A 19,001-nucleotide genomic window follows, 5' to 3' on the forward strand; every position below is an offset into this window, starting at 1 on the left:
TGTGGGAAAAGAATGCACAAGACATACGGCATCTACAAACAAGAAAATATATGAGAATTGACTGAATCGACAAGACAATCGGTCAGGGGTGTCAAACTCTCAACATTATTTATTACACATGACAATTTGACATTTCGGCACATATTTGTTGAGAAGGAAGAAATTTCATCCGTGCTTGACGTTACACATACAGCACATTTGACAATAATGTTGCATCCAATCCAATCCAATCCAATCCAATATTTTAGCAAGTTGACACTCAAGATTAGTGGGCCACATAAAATGATCTGGCGGGCCGGATCTGGCCCCCAGGGCCTTGAGTTTGACACCTGTGCAATCTCCAGGGCATACAGTATATAAGTGAGCATGTTGGCACAGCCATGTAATGTTACATTAATTGTGGAAAAGAAACGATATTTGGTCAAACAAATTGCCCCCCTCCCCCCACACACACTCTCCTACACACTTTTCAGTGCGACAGTTTTCGTACTGGCCCTTTAACTGGTGAGCCGAGCCGATTTCCCCCCCAACCACCTATAACAAGCTCAGCGATCCTCCCCCTGATGGATTATTTAACAGGCGCTCAGTCCCATGTCGCCATCTGCCAGAAGAGGAAAAATACTCTCCGAAGCACACGAGACGACTTGTTGAAAAACAAACTGGCCGAAGGAGTCAATGACATTCAAATAAGCGAGCGTGCGCAACAGGTGCGCCAGCCAGCCAGCATCCCCGCAGGAAGACGCGCGCAAAGGTCAGTTTCCAAGTTGAAACTTACTTAAGAGTAATGGACTGACTTTTGGATGGATGCAGAGAGAAATTGGGAGCTCGATGTGATGAACGGTTTCCGAACGCCGAGGTTATCCTCGCGGTGAGGCAGTCGGGACTCAAACGGAAAAAGGAAGGAAGAAAGGAAGGACTCCGGAGGGGGCGGCGGCGGCGGCTGCGGCGGTCGTCGTGCATTTTGCGGCAGCCATGGTAGTCGAAGGGGAGCGGACGCTGCTGGCCGCAAGGCAGGGTGACGTGCAAAGCCTCAAAGCGCAATTCGCGACGAAATCGCTGACGAGAGACGTGAAGGACGCACTGGGGGCCTCCGCCGTCCACCACGCAGCCCGGGCGGGCAAACTGGCTTGCGTGCGCTTCCTGGTGGAGGAGGCCGGGCTGCCGGGCCACTGTCTGGCCAACAACGGGGCGAGTCCGGCGCACGATGCCGCAGCCACGGGCAACCTGGCGTGCTTACAGTGGCTGCTGACCCAAGGTGGATGTCGCCCGGAGGTAAGTGGGTGCCTACTGGAAGTATTAAGATAAGATAAGATAAGATAAGATAAGATAAGATAAGATAAGATAAGATAAGATAAGATAAGATAAGATAAGATATCCTTTATTCGTCCCACACTGGGGAAATTTACAGTGCTCCTCTGTAATCGTTGCGACTATAGTTGTGGAAAATTTTCAATGGAGATTTCAACACGCGTGCAGTCTGGCCACAATTATTTTCGACTTTGAAATTTGGAAGAATGCAAGCAATCCCGTGCAACCCCTATCCGTGTATTCGGCCCAAGCGATCACTATGGGGGTCAACAAGTGGGCACCGTCACCCCTCATGCTCCGATGATCCATTTTTTTTGTTGATGTTTTGTAATTGAACCCACAAAACGTCCGTTTTAAAAATGACTTTTCTCATGGTTTGATTTCAAAGCAATCGAAACTCTCCGTAGCTTCTGCATGTTTCCACGCAGATTTATTTGGAGTGGCAATTTGAAATGAACGGCGACCCGGCATACCACTGTAATTTAATATTTAACCCTGTTGATTAATAATTAAATCATGCTCGATAAATCCGATGGCTTCAACCCAAGTGTGTAGTTTGTAATTTAGTCCTTTTTAGTTTGTATTCAAAGTTTTCTCTACGTTGCTTAGTACAGGAAAGCCATTGTGGCAAAGCATCTGGGCAACGATGACTCATCTCGGTGGAGTTTCAAGCATGAATATTTCTGACCTTTCAGGTCATGAGTTGATTTCTGATTTTTGTTATTTAAGAGGCCTGACTGCAGTGATCGCACTTTTGGATAGGGTGGTATGTTGAGGGCACAGGCCAGCGCTGCCACTGTGTTTCGGTTGCAGGACAAAGACAGTTCCGGCGCCACCGTTCTCCACCTTGCCTCCCGCTTCAGTCACCATGAGATCACAGACTGGCTGCTCAAGAGCGGGGAGGTGGACCCCGGAGCTGCCACTGACACAGGCGCCCTACCTGTTCACTACGCCGCTGCCAAGGGAGACCTGGCCTCGCTACGACTGTTACTGGGGCACAGCCCAAAGTAAGAACAATAAGTCGGGTTTATCTCCGCAGGGGGTCGATGAGTCCACTTGTTTGTCTTTTCAAAAGAAGGGCTCTTGATTGGACGTTATTGGACCGTTTCTTCAGAACTCGTGCTTCTTCTTTTTTTAATCTGAAAGGGAGTTTAGGCGACACACTTTAGTTTGAGTACAAACCACTTTTTGCATTTACGCTCCAAAATGAGTCGAGCCGCTTCTCCTCCATATCGAGAGGAGCCAGATGAGGTGGCTTGGGCATCTTATTCGGATGCCTCCTGAGCGCCTCCCCGGTGAGGTGTTCCGGTCATGCCCCACCGGGAGGAGACCCCAGGGAAGACCCAGGACACGCTGGAGAGACTATGTCACCCAGCTTGCCTGGGAACGACTCGGGATCCGCCGGGGAGAGCTGGACGAAGTAGCTAGGGAGAGGGAAAATAGAAAATAGGACTTCATAGCTTTGCATCGCTATACACGCAGTGTTCTTTTAAAATGATTTGAACAGATCAACCGTATACGTGAGTACAGTGGCACTTCGAAGTTGAAACCAAATCCATTCCACTCGATCGCAGTGATTCCCCACCAAGGGGCCGTTGCGCCTTCATGTACCGTGAGAGGTGATCAAGGGTGTTTGTGGGAAAATTTCACATAATTGGTTCGGGAAATTATTAATTAGAAAGATGTCTTTGTTCGGTGGCCTCTCGGTGCGGAGGTAGCGGGTTCAATTCCAGCTCCGGCCTCCTTGTGTGGCGTTGACATGTTTTCCCATGGCCTGTGTGGGTTTTCTCCGGGTGCTCCGGTTTCCTCCCACATTCCAAAAACCATGCATGGCAGGTTCATTGGATGCTCTAAATTGTCCCTAGGTGTGAGTTTGAGCGCGGATGGTTGTTCGTTCGTCTCTGTGTTCCCTGCAATTGGCTGACAACCGGTTCAGGGTGTCCCCCGCCTACTGCCTGGAGACAGCTGGGATAGGCTCCAGCGCCCCCTGCAACTCTTGTGTGGATAAAGTGGATCGGATGTCATTTATGTAAAACTGAATATTTATGTTTATTTATTCATTCATTCATCTTCCGAGCCGCTTGATCCTCATTAGGGTCGCGGAGGGTGCTGGAGCCTATCGCAGCCGTCTTCGGGCAATAGGCGGGGGACACCGTGAATCGGTTGGCAGCCAATCACAGGGCACAAAGAGACGAACAACCATCCACGCTCACACTCACACCCAGAGATAATTTAGAGTGTTCAATCAGCCTGCCACGCATGTCTTTGGAATGTGGGAGGAAACCGGAGCACCCGGGGAAAACCCACGCAGGCCCGGGGAGAACATGCAAACTCCACACAGGGAGGCCGGAGCTGGAATTGAACCCGGTACCTCAGCACTGTGAAGCCGACGTGCTAACCACTGGACTTCCGGGCCGCCCTTCATGTATATTTGTTCTTTAAATATGCAGTTAAGATCAATGACTTGTGGTAGAGTATCAAAGGGTCTAAGAATAGTGCTTATGTACAACTATGTGAAAAAAGATGGGGGAGGGGGGAATTTCTTGGTGTTGGGGTGACAGGGCGTGGCCATGGCCACCTCTGGCCACCATGCAGCTCCGCCCCTGTGTGCAGGGAGATTTTTCAAATTTAAAAATGGTTGCCTTGGTTCAAGATACTGCTTTTTAAGTTCCAATGAAGCATAATATTTGCAATGGGGTAAATCTAATTGGCACCATTCAGTTGCGCTTTTGTCGGTTAGAAGCAAATTTCAAAATTGAACCTGAAAATAAATGTGCAAGGTGTACACAGTACTGGAAAAAAAAAACCCCAAACATCCTCTCAAAACCTACTCAGTGCAAACGGTCAATGTTACATTGCATGGCTGCTCACGTAAAAAGCGAACACACCTGCGTTTTGTTCTCAGAGTCGACTCTGCTCTAAGTAAACAAGTCAGGGCTGTTGCAAAAACAGCAGAGTGAATAAGCTTTGAGGCTCACGCTGGCCAATGTGCTTTATAGTCTGGCACGGACCAGACTGAACTTTGCTTTTCAGATTGGAGTTTTGCAATCTAAATACTTAAATCCATTTTAGGGGGCGGGGCATCATCTTGGAGCTTTGCATCTGTTAAAAACACTGCAACTTTTATGTGCTACTTATGCAAGTTATCCAAGAAGTCTTTTACATGGTTGAGAGAGTCTGGCCATACACACTCTCCGTTGTACTTCATCTCCAACAGTGTTGGGGGGTGAATTTGGGAGTTTGACATCGACTAGTGCTGTTCAACTGCATGGATCGATACGTTGTCCATATCGTGTTCAGTACGTGCATTGGATCTAACATATCAGACCGCACTGTGTCTAATTAATATCAGAAGGTGGATGTGTTCTTGTTGTTGTTGTTGTTGTGCGGGTGCCACTTGACAATTACTGTTCTTAATCAGCGCCGAGTCAGACCCGATCATGGTTTGCAGAGATAACACCGGACTGAATGATTGCCATGGACACCGCTAACACATTAAGGAGGCGGAGTTACAAACACCAAAACAGCACAAATCACAAGGCAACCTCATCCCAATCAGCAGCCGGGTCATTCGCCGTTCGACAAAGTTCGAGTCGCGACACAGACCTGCTCCTTTCAGTCAGCTTACTTAAAAAAAATCTGAGGCTGGGAGCTTTGTTTAGCGAGAGAGTTGAAATTTGGGGTTTTTAGAGGGTCGGGCTGAGGGGCAAAGTATTGTTGAATTAAAAATGATTTGTGAATTTCAAGTCTTTGGTCTTGGCCTCAATTAAGGCATTCCAAATGTCAGCAAGGTAATGTCACGTTTCATGACACACTTTGTGCCAAAATGCTGATTAGAGACTGCATAATGTACTACTCTGGATCTTGCAGGTAAGACGCTATTTCAAATATCCCAAAATAGGAATGTGATGACTCAACAGACTTTCTCAAACTGTATGTGCTATGCATTCTATAATTTACATCAGTGGTCCCCAACCCCCGGGTCGCGGACCAGTATCGGTCTGCGAGTCATTTCGCACCGGGCCACACGGAAAGAATAAATAACTTAAATTACTTCAGTTTTATTCATTTTGGAATCCGAAACGTTTTATTTTGAAAAATACCAAATTCTCTTTTACATCCGTCTACAGTATGTCACTCTTGATGCAGGTCAAAGTACTGTTCTGGTCCAGTGATAGGTTACCGCTAAAATGAAACCCAGGAGCTAGCAAAATGAGTAAAAAAAAACAAAACAAACGTCTTTGGGAAGGGGAAAAGGCCCAGCCAGGAGACAGAAGAGGAGCGTGCGACTTTTAAGGAAAAGAAGGCTAGATTTAATAGACAGTATCAGGAGTCCTACTTAAAATACAGATTTATTTTAACGGGACATTCCCATGCACCAAGCCCACTGTGCATAATATGTGGTGATACGGTGAGTCGTATTTTCCATGCACTCTTATTTTGAAGGCACGTTTAAACGTTAACATAGCGACCAGAGAGCATTGCAGCCAAATAGGACGTTCCTCGTGTCATGATTCGTGTTTATTATGTTTATAAAATACCACCGTTTTCATGCAGCTCATATTATATTATTGTATCTATCCTGCCTGAAAATATTGTCTGATATTAAACCGGCCCGTGGGGCAAAAAAAGTCGGGGACCGCCGTTGTACATGCTAAAAATGGAGCCGTTCTAATGTTTTCTAATGGCTCCGCTAGGTTTGTTGCATAGCTGCTGAAACTTTCATGAGCCCCGTGCAGGAAAACAGCTCCCTGAGAGCCGGGGCCCCATTCACTCTCCTCCCCCTTCCTCCCCCTCCTCGCTGTTTGTCACCATCTCCACAGCGACGCACAGTAGCGCCAACGTGCGATAAGCTAATGAAGAAAGCAAATACGTTTGAATAGCCAAAGCTCAAACTGACCGCTGGCATTGTTTGCGGCGGCGAGATAAGCATTCTGGTTTCAGGATTTATTACGAGGCAGCAAATTTATATCCGAGCGTTTTAAGAGGTTGTTGGATGGCTCAGGCTTGTTCCAGTTGAGCAATCGCAAGGATAACGTGAGCGTTACATCATCAGTCTAGTACCTGGCATTGTAACGACAGAAAAACAAAGATTATGGCGGATATCGTACATTACCGTTTTTTGGCTCATTATTTGGCGGTAGAATGAAACACTTGGTTTAGCTGGAAAGTCATGTGGTCATTAGCTTGCTTTTTCGTTTGAGCATGAATTTTAAAAATGAATTTTACAAAATTTTGGCAGCCCGTCATTTGTCATGTCTGTCACTGTCAGTCCATCATTTCTTCAAGCCGAACCAAACTGTAATTGTCAGTCCGTCATGTTATTTTAATCGCACGTCCGTCTGTCAGTTTCATTGGTCAGCGAGTCTGTCAGTCAGTCCGTCCACCCTCCCCCACAAAAAAAAAGGCATCCTGATCAGATGTCTGAGCAACCTCATCTTGCAGCTCTCTAAGCGGAGGAGTATTGGCTCGACTCTTAGCCCCCTCACAGACGACCATATTCTCACCCCATCACTAAAGGGCTGCACAGTCATATTCCATCTCTATAAAAGTATTCATTTTCAATATAGATACAGTCAAACCTCGGTTTTCGAACGTTTCAGTTCTCAACCAAATCGGTTTTTGACCAAAATTTTTGATTTTTTTTATGCCTCGGATGACGACCGAATTTTGGTTCTCGAACAAACTGAGCACACTTGAATGCGTCACTTGACTCGTCTCTTCCTTACACGAGGAAGTGACGCTTCGAAAATCAAGGTATGACTCTATATTTTTTTTTATAAACCAGAAAGTAGCCTGCCGACTAATGAATGAACAAGCCAACACCAAGACACCGCTCTAGATCTCTATACGCTCTCTTTATGCCATTTTGTTATTTTTTAAAATATACATTTGATTTGGTGCCGTTCCACTTGCCGACTCAAGCGGCACATGCTTTGTACTTGTAGACTGCATTTTACAAGTACAAGATTTACAACTCATTGTCAAAGTCCAGGTGGATAAATTACATTGTCAGTGAACAGGGGAAAAAGGTCACAACACTTGCTTTTTTCTGTCAATTATTTGACAGGAACGAGAAGAATAAAATTCCAGATAGACAATATAATTCCTTCATATGTTCGTTTGGACGTCTGCTCTTACACGATTAAAGCAAAGAGCTCCAGATTGAGATTCATGCTGATTTTTTTTCTAATACTGGCAATGTAATTTTTGGAGCAGATACAGTCCATACTGCAATCCAAGTCAAGTCAAGTCAAGTCAACAGTATTTCTAGAGCACTTTCAAACAGCCATCGCTGCATACAAAGTATGCTGTACATGGAGCGATTTAACATATACAATAAACAGTAAGACGAATCAGTAATAAGTAATAAGGCGGTAGAAAGCACCAAGCAGTAAAACCAATAGCAAATCTAAGTCATGCTGAGTCAAACGCCAAAGAATACAAGTGAGTTTTGAGGAGGGATTTAAAGATGGGCAGCGAGGAGGCTTGCCGAATGTTCAGTGGGAGGTCATTCCAGAGAGATGGACCAGCAACAGAAAAGGCTCGATCCCCTCTGAGCCTCAGTTTAGTTCTTGGTACGTCTAGCAAAGACTGGTCCACAGACCTGAGGAGGGTCATTTACAAAATGTTGCCGATCTGTCTGTCATCATCAGTTTGTGTGTGTGTTTTTTTTAAGCCAACCCAAACCATAATCGTCAGTCGGTCAGTTGTATTTTTTTTTATTTTTTTTTTAACTGCGCTTCAGTAAATTTCAACGGCCCGCCAGTCTGTCTATCGTCTATCAGTCTCTCCCTGCCCCCCCCCCTAAAATAACAAATGTCGTTGTCTAACAGATGAAAAATCCAATGTGATTAAAAGGGTAAATAGAGTGCATTTTTTACATCAGCGTATTTATGGAAGTAACACTGCTTGTTTTCAACCCCGTGAACAAACGCATGAGACAGGCAAGGCATCGATCTGTCAGTCATTAGTATTAGTGACGGACTGAAAAAAAAAGTTTCCCGTCATTCATCAATTGTCAGCAAAACGGGGATCTGTCAGTGACGGACTGATGGACCTTCCATCGGTACTGACGGAATACGTACCTCTCCTTATATCTACAGTACGTACAATACTGAAATGATTTTACCCTTTCAGTGACAGCGATTACTACGGTGGACAGTTTATCATGTTATCAGGCTCCGGAGTGCACGAAATGGTTAAAGTCAATCAGTCAGAGCCTACGGGTAGAACAAGTGCGACAGTATATTCACTTGGTGGCTTCTTCACCTTTCAATCCTTGCGACTTAAGGCCAGCAGACTCACAGGCTGCGAGTCTACTGATAGCGGTTGCCACAAAAGCGATAAAGTAACATCATCTGTCCTGGATTGAGGCATGATTAAGAAAATCTTCAAAGGTAGAGCTGTAGACTCTGAAATGGTGTCATTTCTCCTCATAGGAGATATAATCATTCAAATCAAAGTTCTTTTTGTTCCAAATGTTTTGCTTATACCATTAAATGTGTTATTTCCCCACAACATCCTGCATTATTTAGGGAGGTCAAGCCAGTCACAGTCTGTAACGATCCGATATCACTTGAGTTTGTTAGTGAGTGACTTGACCAAGATAAATAAATGACTCCATACCACGTCGCTGGAAATGTATGCACTTGAGAATGTGATTCCGCTTTGAGGTGTTGTCACACAACCTCCTCGCGCGTACCGTTGAGACAGTACATGCTGTCGGCCTATCCGTATTTCGCTTAAACGTCAGACCTTTTTTGGCTTGACTGACATCCTATCAAGTAGAAGCTTGACTGGGTCAGGTTTGTCTCGACAGGAGAAGCACCGCCTTTCACTTTTTTTTTTCCACCTTGTCTGTGGCGAGTCCATCACATACCCGAGCCACCTTCACCAGTGCTAACCCTCCATTAAGCACAAAGCCAGTCTGGCAAAGCTATTGGAGTGGTAATCCTCTTAGGGGACGCATTGCTCATTTGTCCGTGTCCAGATAAAGCACAACTTTAGCGGATTTAGTGGGGAAGTTCCTGGTCACTCCCTGACCTCCCTGTGTAGGACAAGGATAGATATAAGGGATGGGATTTTTTTCTCGGTATGCTTGGCTAAGAGCCTTGCGAGAAAAAACAAATCTTGAAGTACAGTATCATTGGTAGCTACTTAAAAAGAAAAAAAAAACGAGCTATAGCCAAAGACAAAAGGTCGAGGATCTTCGTTTCAACTGACCCCTCTGTCCATGTTCCATGTTCGGCTGTACTAAATTCTTTTGAAACTGTGTCCTTGGCGCTTTTGGAGGATGTAGTTCGCCAGACGAAGCCATCTGGCTCCCCTTGCGACTCTCTTCCCCCGCACTTCTTTCAGGATGTTCTCCCGAGTGTTGGCGCATCGGTCTTGGATATCATCAACAGCAGCCTCTCTTCTGGTGTAGTTCCCCAACAGTTTAAACATGCTGTGGTCCAACCCTTGATCAAGAAACCTGGTCTTGATCCAGATGTGAAGATTGAAGGTCTTCCAGTCAGGTTTCAAGACGATACATAGCACGGAGTCATCCCTGTTACGCGTTTCTAATGACATCCTCCTGGCAAATGACTCTGGAGACCACGTGTGTCTGGTTTTATTGGACTTAACTGCAGCATTTGATACAGTGGATCACAGTATTCTGCTGACTCGTTTGCAGCACTTGGTGGGCATTGGCGGCAGTGCTCTTGAGTGGTTTAGGTCCTATCTAGCTGACAGAACCTTTTGTGTCATCCTTGGCTGCTCTGAGTCACTCACTGCTCCCCTGTCATGTGGTGTTCCACAGGGCTCAATTCTGGGGCCTCTGCTGTTCTCGCTGTATCTGCTCCCATTGGGTTCCATCTTAAGGAAACATGGTTTTCCCTTCTACTGCTATGCAGATGACTGCCAGATCTATGTCCCACTGAGCAAGGCCACTCCTATCCTGTCTGGAAGAAATCAAAAGCTGGATGGCACAAAATTTCTTGAAATTCAACGAAAAGAAGACAGAGGTGATATTATTTGGTCCCAGTGGCCCTTGTACATTCCATCCTGTAGGCTTGGGGCCCCCTGTCTCCTTATCTTAAGTCAACAGTCTCAAACTTGGGCCTTAAACTGGACAGTGATTTCAAACTCGATCGGCAAATTGGTGCCGTTGTTAAATCCAGCTTCTTTCACCTTAGACAGCTGGCCAAAATAAAACCTCTCCTCTCACATGAACACTTTGAGACAGTAATTCATGCCTTTGTCGCCATCCCGGCTCGATTACTGCAATGCCCTTTACTTTGGAGTCAGCCAGTCCTCCATTAAGCGCCTTCAGCTGGTCCAGAATGCCGCTGCTCGCCTCTTGACTGGTACTCGTAAGAGGGAGCACATAACTCCCACTCTGGCATCCCTTCACTGGCTCCCCATTCATTTTAGAGCTATTTTCAAGATCCTCCTCTTTGTTTTCAAATCTCTGAATAATCTCGCGCCACCTTACCTCTCTGAGCTCATCCGCCCCTACACACCTGCCAGGCGCCTCAGGTCTGTTGACCAGACATTATTAGAAGTACCAAGGACTAAACTGAGGCTCAGAGGGGATCGAGCCTTTTCTGTTGCTGGTCCCTCTCTCTGGAATGACCTCCCACTGAACATTCGGCAAGCCTCCTCGCTGCCCATCTTCAAAGCCCTCCTCAAAACTCACTTGTATTCTTTGGCATTCGACTCAGCATGACTTTGATTTGTTCTTGGTTTTCTTCCGCCTTTATTACCGATTTGTCTTACTGTTTATTGTGCATGTTAAATTGCTCCATGTACAGCACTTTGTATGCAGCGATGGCTGTTTGAAAGTGCTCTATAAATACTGTTGACTTGACTTGAGCATCTTTGTTGATTTTTTTTTTGTTTTGTTTGTTTGGTTTTGTTAAGCCCTCACGTAGGTTTCCCAGTGTTTGTATTTTGAGGCTCTGTCTAAATGCTTTGCATTGTGATTTGAATCGCAAACTCTTCACCGATTGTACGCTTGGTCGCCCTTAAGACGATTGCTGACATAAGATATAACAAACAGTTGGAGGTGGAAATGACATCCAGACCCCCGGGCATTGTCCGCACGTTTGTGGCTGGCTGTTATATCACATCAAACAAAATCGTTGCTCATTTTGTGTTTGCAATGATCTCATGCAAACACCTTATTAAATGACATGATCTATTGCTACGATGATACCCATCGACGCGATAGAAATCATCCCATACTTTGCTAGCATTGTCGTTTTAATTGCCACTTTCAATCTCTTTGACATCGTAAAAATAGTACGACAGTGACAATAATGTCTCGCGTGTAGCGCTACCGATTGTCCGTTTGTGAAACGTAGTAGTACAAATGTCTTCGTGCCAATACTCACATCTCCAAATCAAAGACAGTCTTTTCCCCCGCAGATCCAGTTCCCTTCGTAGATCGACCGAACTGCCGATTAAAGTGCAACGTCATACAGGTTAAATGGCTTACTTAAACCGTTAAGGCCCGTATTGACATTTCCTTTGTTCTTATTCAATGGATGAAAGGAGGACAGACCGCCCCATCATTTACATCCGCTCGCTTTGACAATCTGACCCGCACGAATCTTAATTTAACCTCCTCCTTCTCTCCTCCCACGATAGTTTTATCAACTCCCAAACGAAGAATGGTGCCACACCCCTCTACCTGGCTTGCCAGGAGGGCCATTTGGAGGTCATCCAGTACCTGGTCAAGGACTGCGGAGCTGATCCACTCATCAGAGCCAATGATGGGATGACACCCCTGCACGCTGCTTCCCAAATGGGCCACAACACCGTCATTGTCTGGCTGGTATGCACGAACAAATCGAGATCAAAGTGTATTCGTCCATCCTTAGATCCGCGACGAGAAAATCTAGTCAGCAGTTTTAAGCTTCCCGATGAAGCAAATTTGAATCCGAAATTGTTGCTGGGGGCAGTTTAAAATAAGACCGCGAGTGTTTCCACAGATGAGTTTCACAGAGATCAGCCTGATGGACAAAGATGGCGACGGGGCCACAGCCATGCACTTTGCGGCCAGCCGCGGTCACGCAAAAGTTCTCAGCTGGCTGCTGCTGCACGGTGGTGAGATCGTCACGGACAACTGGGGGGGGACCCCCCTGCATGACGCCGCGGAGAACGGTGAACTTGAGGTGAGTGCGAGTGTTATTTTTCCTCATGCTATTTAAAGTGTTGTCTGATTACGCTGAGCTAAAAACAAAGACATTCACACTGTCACTTCGGTTTTCACGCAAGACTGCCATTTTTTTAAAATTAAAAATCTGGAGCCTACTTTGGCTGCCTGTCTCCGGTCTGGTCATGTGCATAATGGAATTTAACATTATTAGTCTTTTTTTTATCACAGTGGAACTTTTAAGGTTGAACAAAATCTGTTCGAGGATGCTGGTCGATGTCTGATTTGTTCGTAATTTTCAAAACGATTTTCATGTAACGCCCTGGACATTTGTACAATCTTATGGTTTCCTCTAGACCAGGGGTGTCAAACTAAATTTTGTCGTGGGCCACATTGTAGTTACCGTTTCCCTTGGAGGGCCGTTATGACTGTAAATCCCTATTAATAAGTCAAGAATAATGGTTTATTCAACTATTGTTTAAGTAACTCCAATGAGGGGTTTTCTCACAAGAAAATGCTTACAATATCTGTCTTTTTTTATTACATATGAGAATTTGACATTTTGGAACATATTTTAGCAAACATCAGGGAAGTTGTCATTTTGATTTGCTTTCGTGGGCCACATAAAATGATGTGGTGGGCCGGATCTGTCCCCCGGGCCTTGAGTTTGACACCTGTGCTCTAGATGAAGGGTGCCCAATTTTTTTTGACCTAAGATCTACTTTTTTATCAACAAACCTCAGGGTGCATTAACACACACAAAAAAATACATGCACAGAGGTACACAAATGTTTGTCTAGACCCCTCGCAATCGACTTGGGAGTAATCTGCGAGCTATCGGTTGATCACGATCGACGTATTGGGTACCCTTGCACTCGAACTGTGGTTCTTAACCCGGGTTCGATCGAACCCCAGGGGTTCGGTGAATCGGTGAATCACTGGCTGCAGATGATTACATGACATTGCTTGTCCAATTAGTGCTGCAGGAAATTTAGTTCGCTCGGTAGTCACCGTAACTGTCAAGACAATTTAAAAGAACTAAACTTAGGCCATGTAATTTTATTTATTTATTTCAGTTTTTAATAAATGGGTTTTTTTAATGTCTTGAATTTATTTTAAAAAAATATTTATTTTTTTTATTTTTCACTAATGAAGTGTTTGGGGAACGTGCATATGAACCTCTAACAAGTTTCAGAACCACTGCTCTTGACATTAGATGAGATTAAAGGAAAGCGTTGGATGATAACGCCATGACACTCCTTGTTATTGTTGTTGAAAGAAAGATAGAGTAGCGAAAAAGGAACTGTCACATCCCCCCCCCCCCCAAAAAAGGACAGCAACAAATAAAGATGACAACAGCCTTTTGACACAGAGTGTAACCTCTCGTGTGATCAATTAGTAAATGTTATTTGAGAGGTCTTGATCTGACCACGGGGCGGCCCGGTAGTCCAGTGGTTAGCACGTCGGCTTCACAGTGCAGAGGTACCGGGTTCGATTCCAGCTCCGGCCTCCCTGTGTGGAGTTTGCATGTTCTCCCCGGGCCTGCGTGGGTTTTCTCCGGGTGCTCCGGTTTCCTCCCACATTCCAAAAACATGCGTGGCAGGCTGATTGAACACTCTAAATTGTCCCTAGGTGTGAGTGTGAGTGCGAATGATTGTTCGTCTCTGTGTGCCCTGCGATTGGCTGGCAACCGATTCAGGGTGTCCCCCGCCTACTGCCCGGAGACAGCTGGGATAGGCTCCAGGACCCCCCGCGACCCTAGTGAGGATCAAACGGTTAGGAAGATGAATGAATGAATGATCTGACCACTGCATGATCATGAATATTTAGTGTTCACACATCTTCAGAGGCTTAGAATCGCTTACTAAAATCTCTAACTACGGACAACTAATCTATGACTCATGTCCACCCTCAGTGCTGTCAGATTCTGGTGGTCAATGGGGTGGATCTGGGCATCAGGGACCAGGATGGCTTCACGGGGGCTGACCTGGCCGAATACAACGGACACTTCCAGTGTGCCAAGTATTTACGCACTGTTGAGAACATGGTGAGCGATGACATGAACCTGGCACTTCTCTTTCCGGGACTTCGGGTGAAAACAGTGGTGGTCGACTATTCTGAATATTTTAGATATGATATGCCCCTTCCAACAAACCTGATTTTAAACGATCAGCTCATTGGCAAGCTCTGCAGGAGCCTGATCACGACCCTGATCATTTGATGCTTGAGACCAGCCCTCGAGGACCAGAGTCTAAGAGTCGAATATTTGTCTACTGTACAGAAAAATAATGTTGGCATCGTTCAACAGAGTGTGGAGCACCGGGTTTTGTCTCGGGACCCCTCGCTCGACCTGGAGTACAAGGAACCTGAAAACAAGCAGCAGGATTCGGGCCTCTCGTCCCCCAACACCACCATGCCCCCGACCAGCCAAGCGACCCACTTTGACATTAGTTCACCGGCCAGCTCCTTGTCTAACTATGGCTCGGACATCTCCAGCCAGTCCAGCACCGGGGAGAAGAGGAGCAGCTTAACATTGTCTCGAGGGACGCAGCTGAACACAGTCGCACACACAGGTCAACTTTTATACTAATACAAATTATAATCTTCTTACGTTTCATCTCCACCTGCTTTCAAAGGTTGCCTAGGGTGAATTCTCACTTCATTCTAAACTATGCACCATTCTGAATTGAATAATAAGACATACAATATTGATACTCAGAAAATTTGATCTGAAGAGTGGAGTTTTGTTTCTGTAATTGCAATTCGATAGAGGCAAAAGTCTTCAATCAGATTGCCTTGCTGTAGTTTAATTGAAAGGTGTAATCATGGTGCTGCTCTCTAGTGGCCAAACAGTAGACTGAAGCTTCAACTGAGTCTTGAAAAGTAAATTCGGGAGTGTACAAGTTTTCACAGAGTGGAGTTTTCCTGCTCTTTTCTCATCTTATCATGCTCTGGTTCACTGCATGAAATCTTGAGTTAGCCTCCTTTAAAATAAGGCGTAAATGCACATGGGAATGAAATAAGGGGTCTGTTCTTCTGCTTCAGGTGCATCGGAGACAGCCATATCTGACATGCAAGCATACATGGACATGCTAAACCCAGACATCGACCCAGACAAGCCCAAGAAGAGTCCCGACCCTGTTTCAACGCTCCCACCACCACCCACGTATCCACCACCACCTCCCCCACATTCTCCTCCCCTCCCGCCGCCGCCGCCCCCGTGCTATCCGGCACCGAAGCCCCCTCAGGAGGCCTCATCGGCGGAGTTTTTGAAAGTGAAAAGCAACTTGCGCCATGTGGAGGGCAACAACAGGAAGAAAGAGGTAAAGGCCGTCATGCAAATTGGGAAAAAAACACACGCGCCCACACACACACACACACACACACACACGCACACACACACAGTGAAGTGAAGGTGGATGTAAAATTAACGGCGAGACTTTCTTCAAGATGTTGGAGTGTCTCTCTCTCTCTCTCTCTCTCTCTCTCTCTCTCTCTCTCTGTGTGTATGTATGTATGTGTGTGTGTGTGTGTGTATATATATATATATACACAGTATGTGTGTGTATGTATGTGTGTGTATATATATATATATATATATAAATCAATATATGTGTGTGTATGTGTGTGTGTGTGTGTGTGTGTATATATTTATGTGTGTGTGTGTAGAAAAATACCTGTATATGTACAATCACACACATAAAAAGAGCGATCTAGCTAGCTAGTATATTTATAGCTAGCTCGCTAGCTAGCTAAAGATATACTAGCTGGACATCAGCTAGCATCAGCTTAGGCCATGTAAGCTCGCTAGCTTACATGGCCTAAGCTTGCTAGGCCATGTAGGCCATTTAGCTCGCTAGCTAGCTAGCTAAAGACATACATCTTTGAGTTCAGCTCATGAAAAAACAAGCGTTGCATCGATATCGATATATTTTGGGCGTAGTGTAGTTTAAGGATGATGGTAGATTACATCCAAAGTAGCTAAGTAAGTACAAAAGTCATCATCTAAGAATTTCTTTGGAGCTCCCAAAGAAGACGACCGGCCCGAGTGATTGGGATACATTTGTCACCAACTGCCATCGCTGATTGTGCTTCGTCAGTTGGACCGTTACTCTTATGTAACAGTGGTCACAAAGACATTATTGTGTTGGCATGGCTCACAAGGCTAATGAAGACACTCATTACTGAGGCAAGCCTCGGAGTTGGCACGCCGCGCTTACTGTGATGGGTATGAACTCAATTACTGTAATCAATCTGGCCGCAGATCACTCAGCGATGTGCTCAAAGAGCTAGCAGCGCTAAAATCAACACCACTAAAAGTTTATCAAAATTTGCTTTAGTCAAGTGATTTATCGTTTCGCGCTGATTATATTCAACAAAGACAACTTCATTGTCAGTGAGAACCTCTTTCACTCAATGAGGTATTTATCTACATGCTACCTGGTATCAGACTGTCAACACTGGCGAATCATATGACCAAGATTGCTTCAGCTGTTTTTTTTTCACAAAACCTCTCATACAAGGCAGACAGAATAAGTACTGTCAATCATTCCTTGCGCATTAGGTGGTTTTGCAATGATGTCAGAGGTAGTGAAAGTGTCCTGACGCATCCGACTGTCTCCAGGATGAGCTGTATGTGTGTGTGTGTGCTTGTGTCATGTGGGAGGGAGGATTTTAATTAGTCTCGCTCCTTCTCATCGTTTTACCCAGAAGACCAGCCGGGCCGAGTCCTCATTAACAATTTAACCTAAGCCTCTCCTTGGGGCGGCGTGTGCGTGCACGCACACACACGTGCATATGATGTGTGTGTGCACAATGAACATAGTTTAAAAAAACAAAAAAAACAATGTACTCTGGGTGCTATAGCAACAGGGAACGCTTAGCTCATCCAGGCGATCGGATGAACTTGCAAATGAAAAGAGCTTCAGTCGCCTCATTTGCGTCGACTCAAGTCCAATGTGTCGTGTGAATGAGGCGAACAAAAAAAAAACATGTTTTGCCTATCACAAATGTTGTCCGGAGTCGATGGACTTTGACACATACGATTTGTAAGATTTCTCTTCTTTGCACTGTACTGAACAAAGTACTGAGGTCTACATTATTATCAGTGCTGCGGTGAATGAGGCACCTGCGTCTTTGTACTTTACATAACTGGGCAAGTGGTTGTGGTGTGCAGGCCACGGGTGACATCATCACTTACCGCAAGGCGGGCCCATGAGGTTATTGATGAGGCCTTTGCGTAAATTGAAACGGGCAGGTAGAGTGACAGGTGTAGCGCTGAGTGGGGGCGGGGGGGAGAGTCGACACTCTGGATCTGGTGACAGCGAACTCTCTGGCTGGGCTTTGTGGAAGAGGCTCAGTCCAGACGAAAGGAAACATCCAGGAGACACTAACCGTCAAGGTAAGGTGTTGAAAGACCAAGGGGGCTTCGTAGTCCTCATGGCAAGGGCGGGGCGTTGCATTGTAAGCTTTACGTTTGATTATCTTTGTCAGTGTTTTTAAGTGGCAGGATTCAGACTATAGCAGATAAATGGACGCTGAATGTGTTGCATTGTTTTTTCAGTAAATGCTGCTGATCGGTTTTACTGTATCAACCGGTTGCTGTGAAGGAATAGTTGCTGGTTCTTGTCGAACAAAACTACCGACTTATTCACCGCCTGTAACAATATTTGAGGTAACAACCTCAAGTAAATGTGCTTTCGAAAACAGTGACCGGGGTAAGCTTGTGCAATGCGTCCGGTCAAGTACATTGTACGGTACTACATGCAAAGGAAGGCCGTCGGCGTGTTTTTATGTCTGAACGATATGTAATGGGGGGTGGGGGGGGTGGCTTCGGGTAGCGGCGGGGTGGTGCGGTTGTTCAAACGGGTTGCCATTGTTGGGACCATCGCCCCGGAGGGTGATAATCAAACCATCCATCTGCGGACACTCCTCACATGACCATCTCACCTCCCCGACGACTAACCAGTTAGCAAAAGTTGCTAGGCTCATCACGGCTCTGAATGATTGCTTAAAAAAAAAAAAATATATATATATATATATATATATATATATATATATATATATATATATATTTTTTTTTTTTTTAAAGAGTGAGGTCAGTTGTCATGTTAGTTTAACATTGGACAACCGCTGAATGTCTGTGATTTTTTTTTTTTAAACTTAGGACATCAAACACCAATTTAAATGTGGTCAAGAATGTTTACAATTTATCAATATTTTGAGTGCGCAATGAAATGTAGATCACAAAAGCACTCCGGAATTTGGAATCTGGTCATGGACCACAACTTTCAAGGACAATACAGTATGCATGTAAAGTGGCACAAAAATTCAGTGTTTCAGGCATGAGGTCATGTGAGACATCAGTGCAGGATTAACTCGACACGTTTCCTTTATTTCTCGGCTTATTGCAGAGCAAAACTCATCACCATTCATGTTGTCGTATCTTCAAGTCTTTTATTGTCTTTACGTTTAACTATTGTGATGAACTTCTTTTTACGCTTTAACGACTGTCAAGAACATTCAATAAAATGCTTATAGAATGAAAAAT

At 45.2% G+C, this 19,001-nt stretch overlaps 1 protein-coding gene across 4 annotated transcripts in view; it reads left to right on the forward strand.

Annotated features, from left to right (window-relative positions):
* The first annotated feature begins 552 nt into the window (after positions 1-552).
* The window catches only part of espn (espin), a 41,105-nt gene continuing 22,656 nt past the window's right edge, over positions 553-19,001 (forward strand). For 2 of the 4 annotated variants that reach the window (XM_052059183.1, XM_052059185.1), the window contains exons 1-7: positions 553-1,272; positions 2,122-2,315; positions 11,944-12,130; positions 12,288-12,470; positions 14,367-14,498; positions 14,760-15,024; positions 15,497-15,774. In XM_052059183.1, coding sequence (XP_051915143.1) covers positions 973-1,272; positions 2,122-2,315; positions 11,944-12,130; positions 12,288-12,470; positions 14,367-14,498; positions 14,760-15,024; positions 15,497-15,774 — 1,539 coding nt within the window. In that variant the 5' untranslated portion in view covers positions 553-972. The remainder of the gene's footprint in view (positions 1,273-2,121; positions 2,316-11,943; positions 12,131-12,287; positions 12,471-14,366; positions 14,499-14,759; positions 15,025-15,496; positions 15,775-19,001) is intronic. The other 2 variants (XM_052059182.1, XM_052059184.1) reach the window with 1 other exon arrangement.

The sequence above is a fragment of the Hippocampus zosterae genome, chromosome 2 (assembly GCF_025434085.1).
Source record: "Hippocampus zosterae strain Florida chromosome 2, ASM2543408v3, whole genome shotgun sequence".
In the NCBI taxonomy this organism is placed as follows: Eukaryota; Metazoa; Chordata; class Actinopteri; order Syngnathiformes; family Syngnathidae; genus Hippocampus; species Hippocampus zosterae.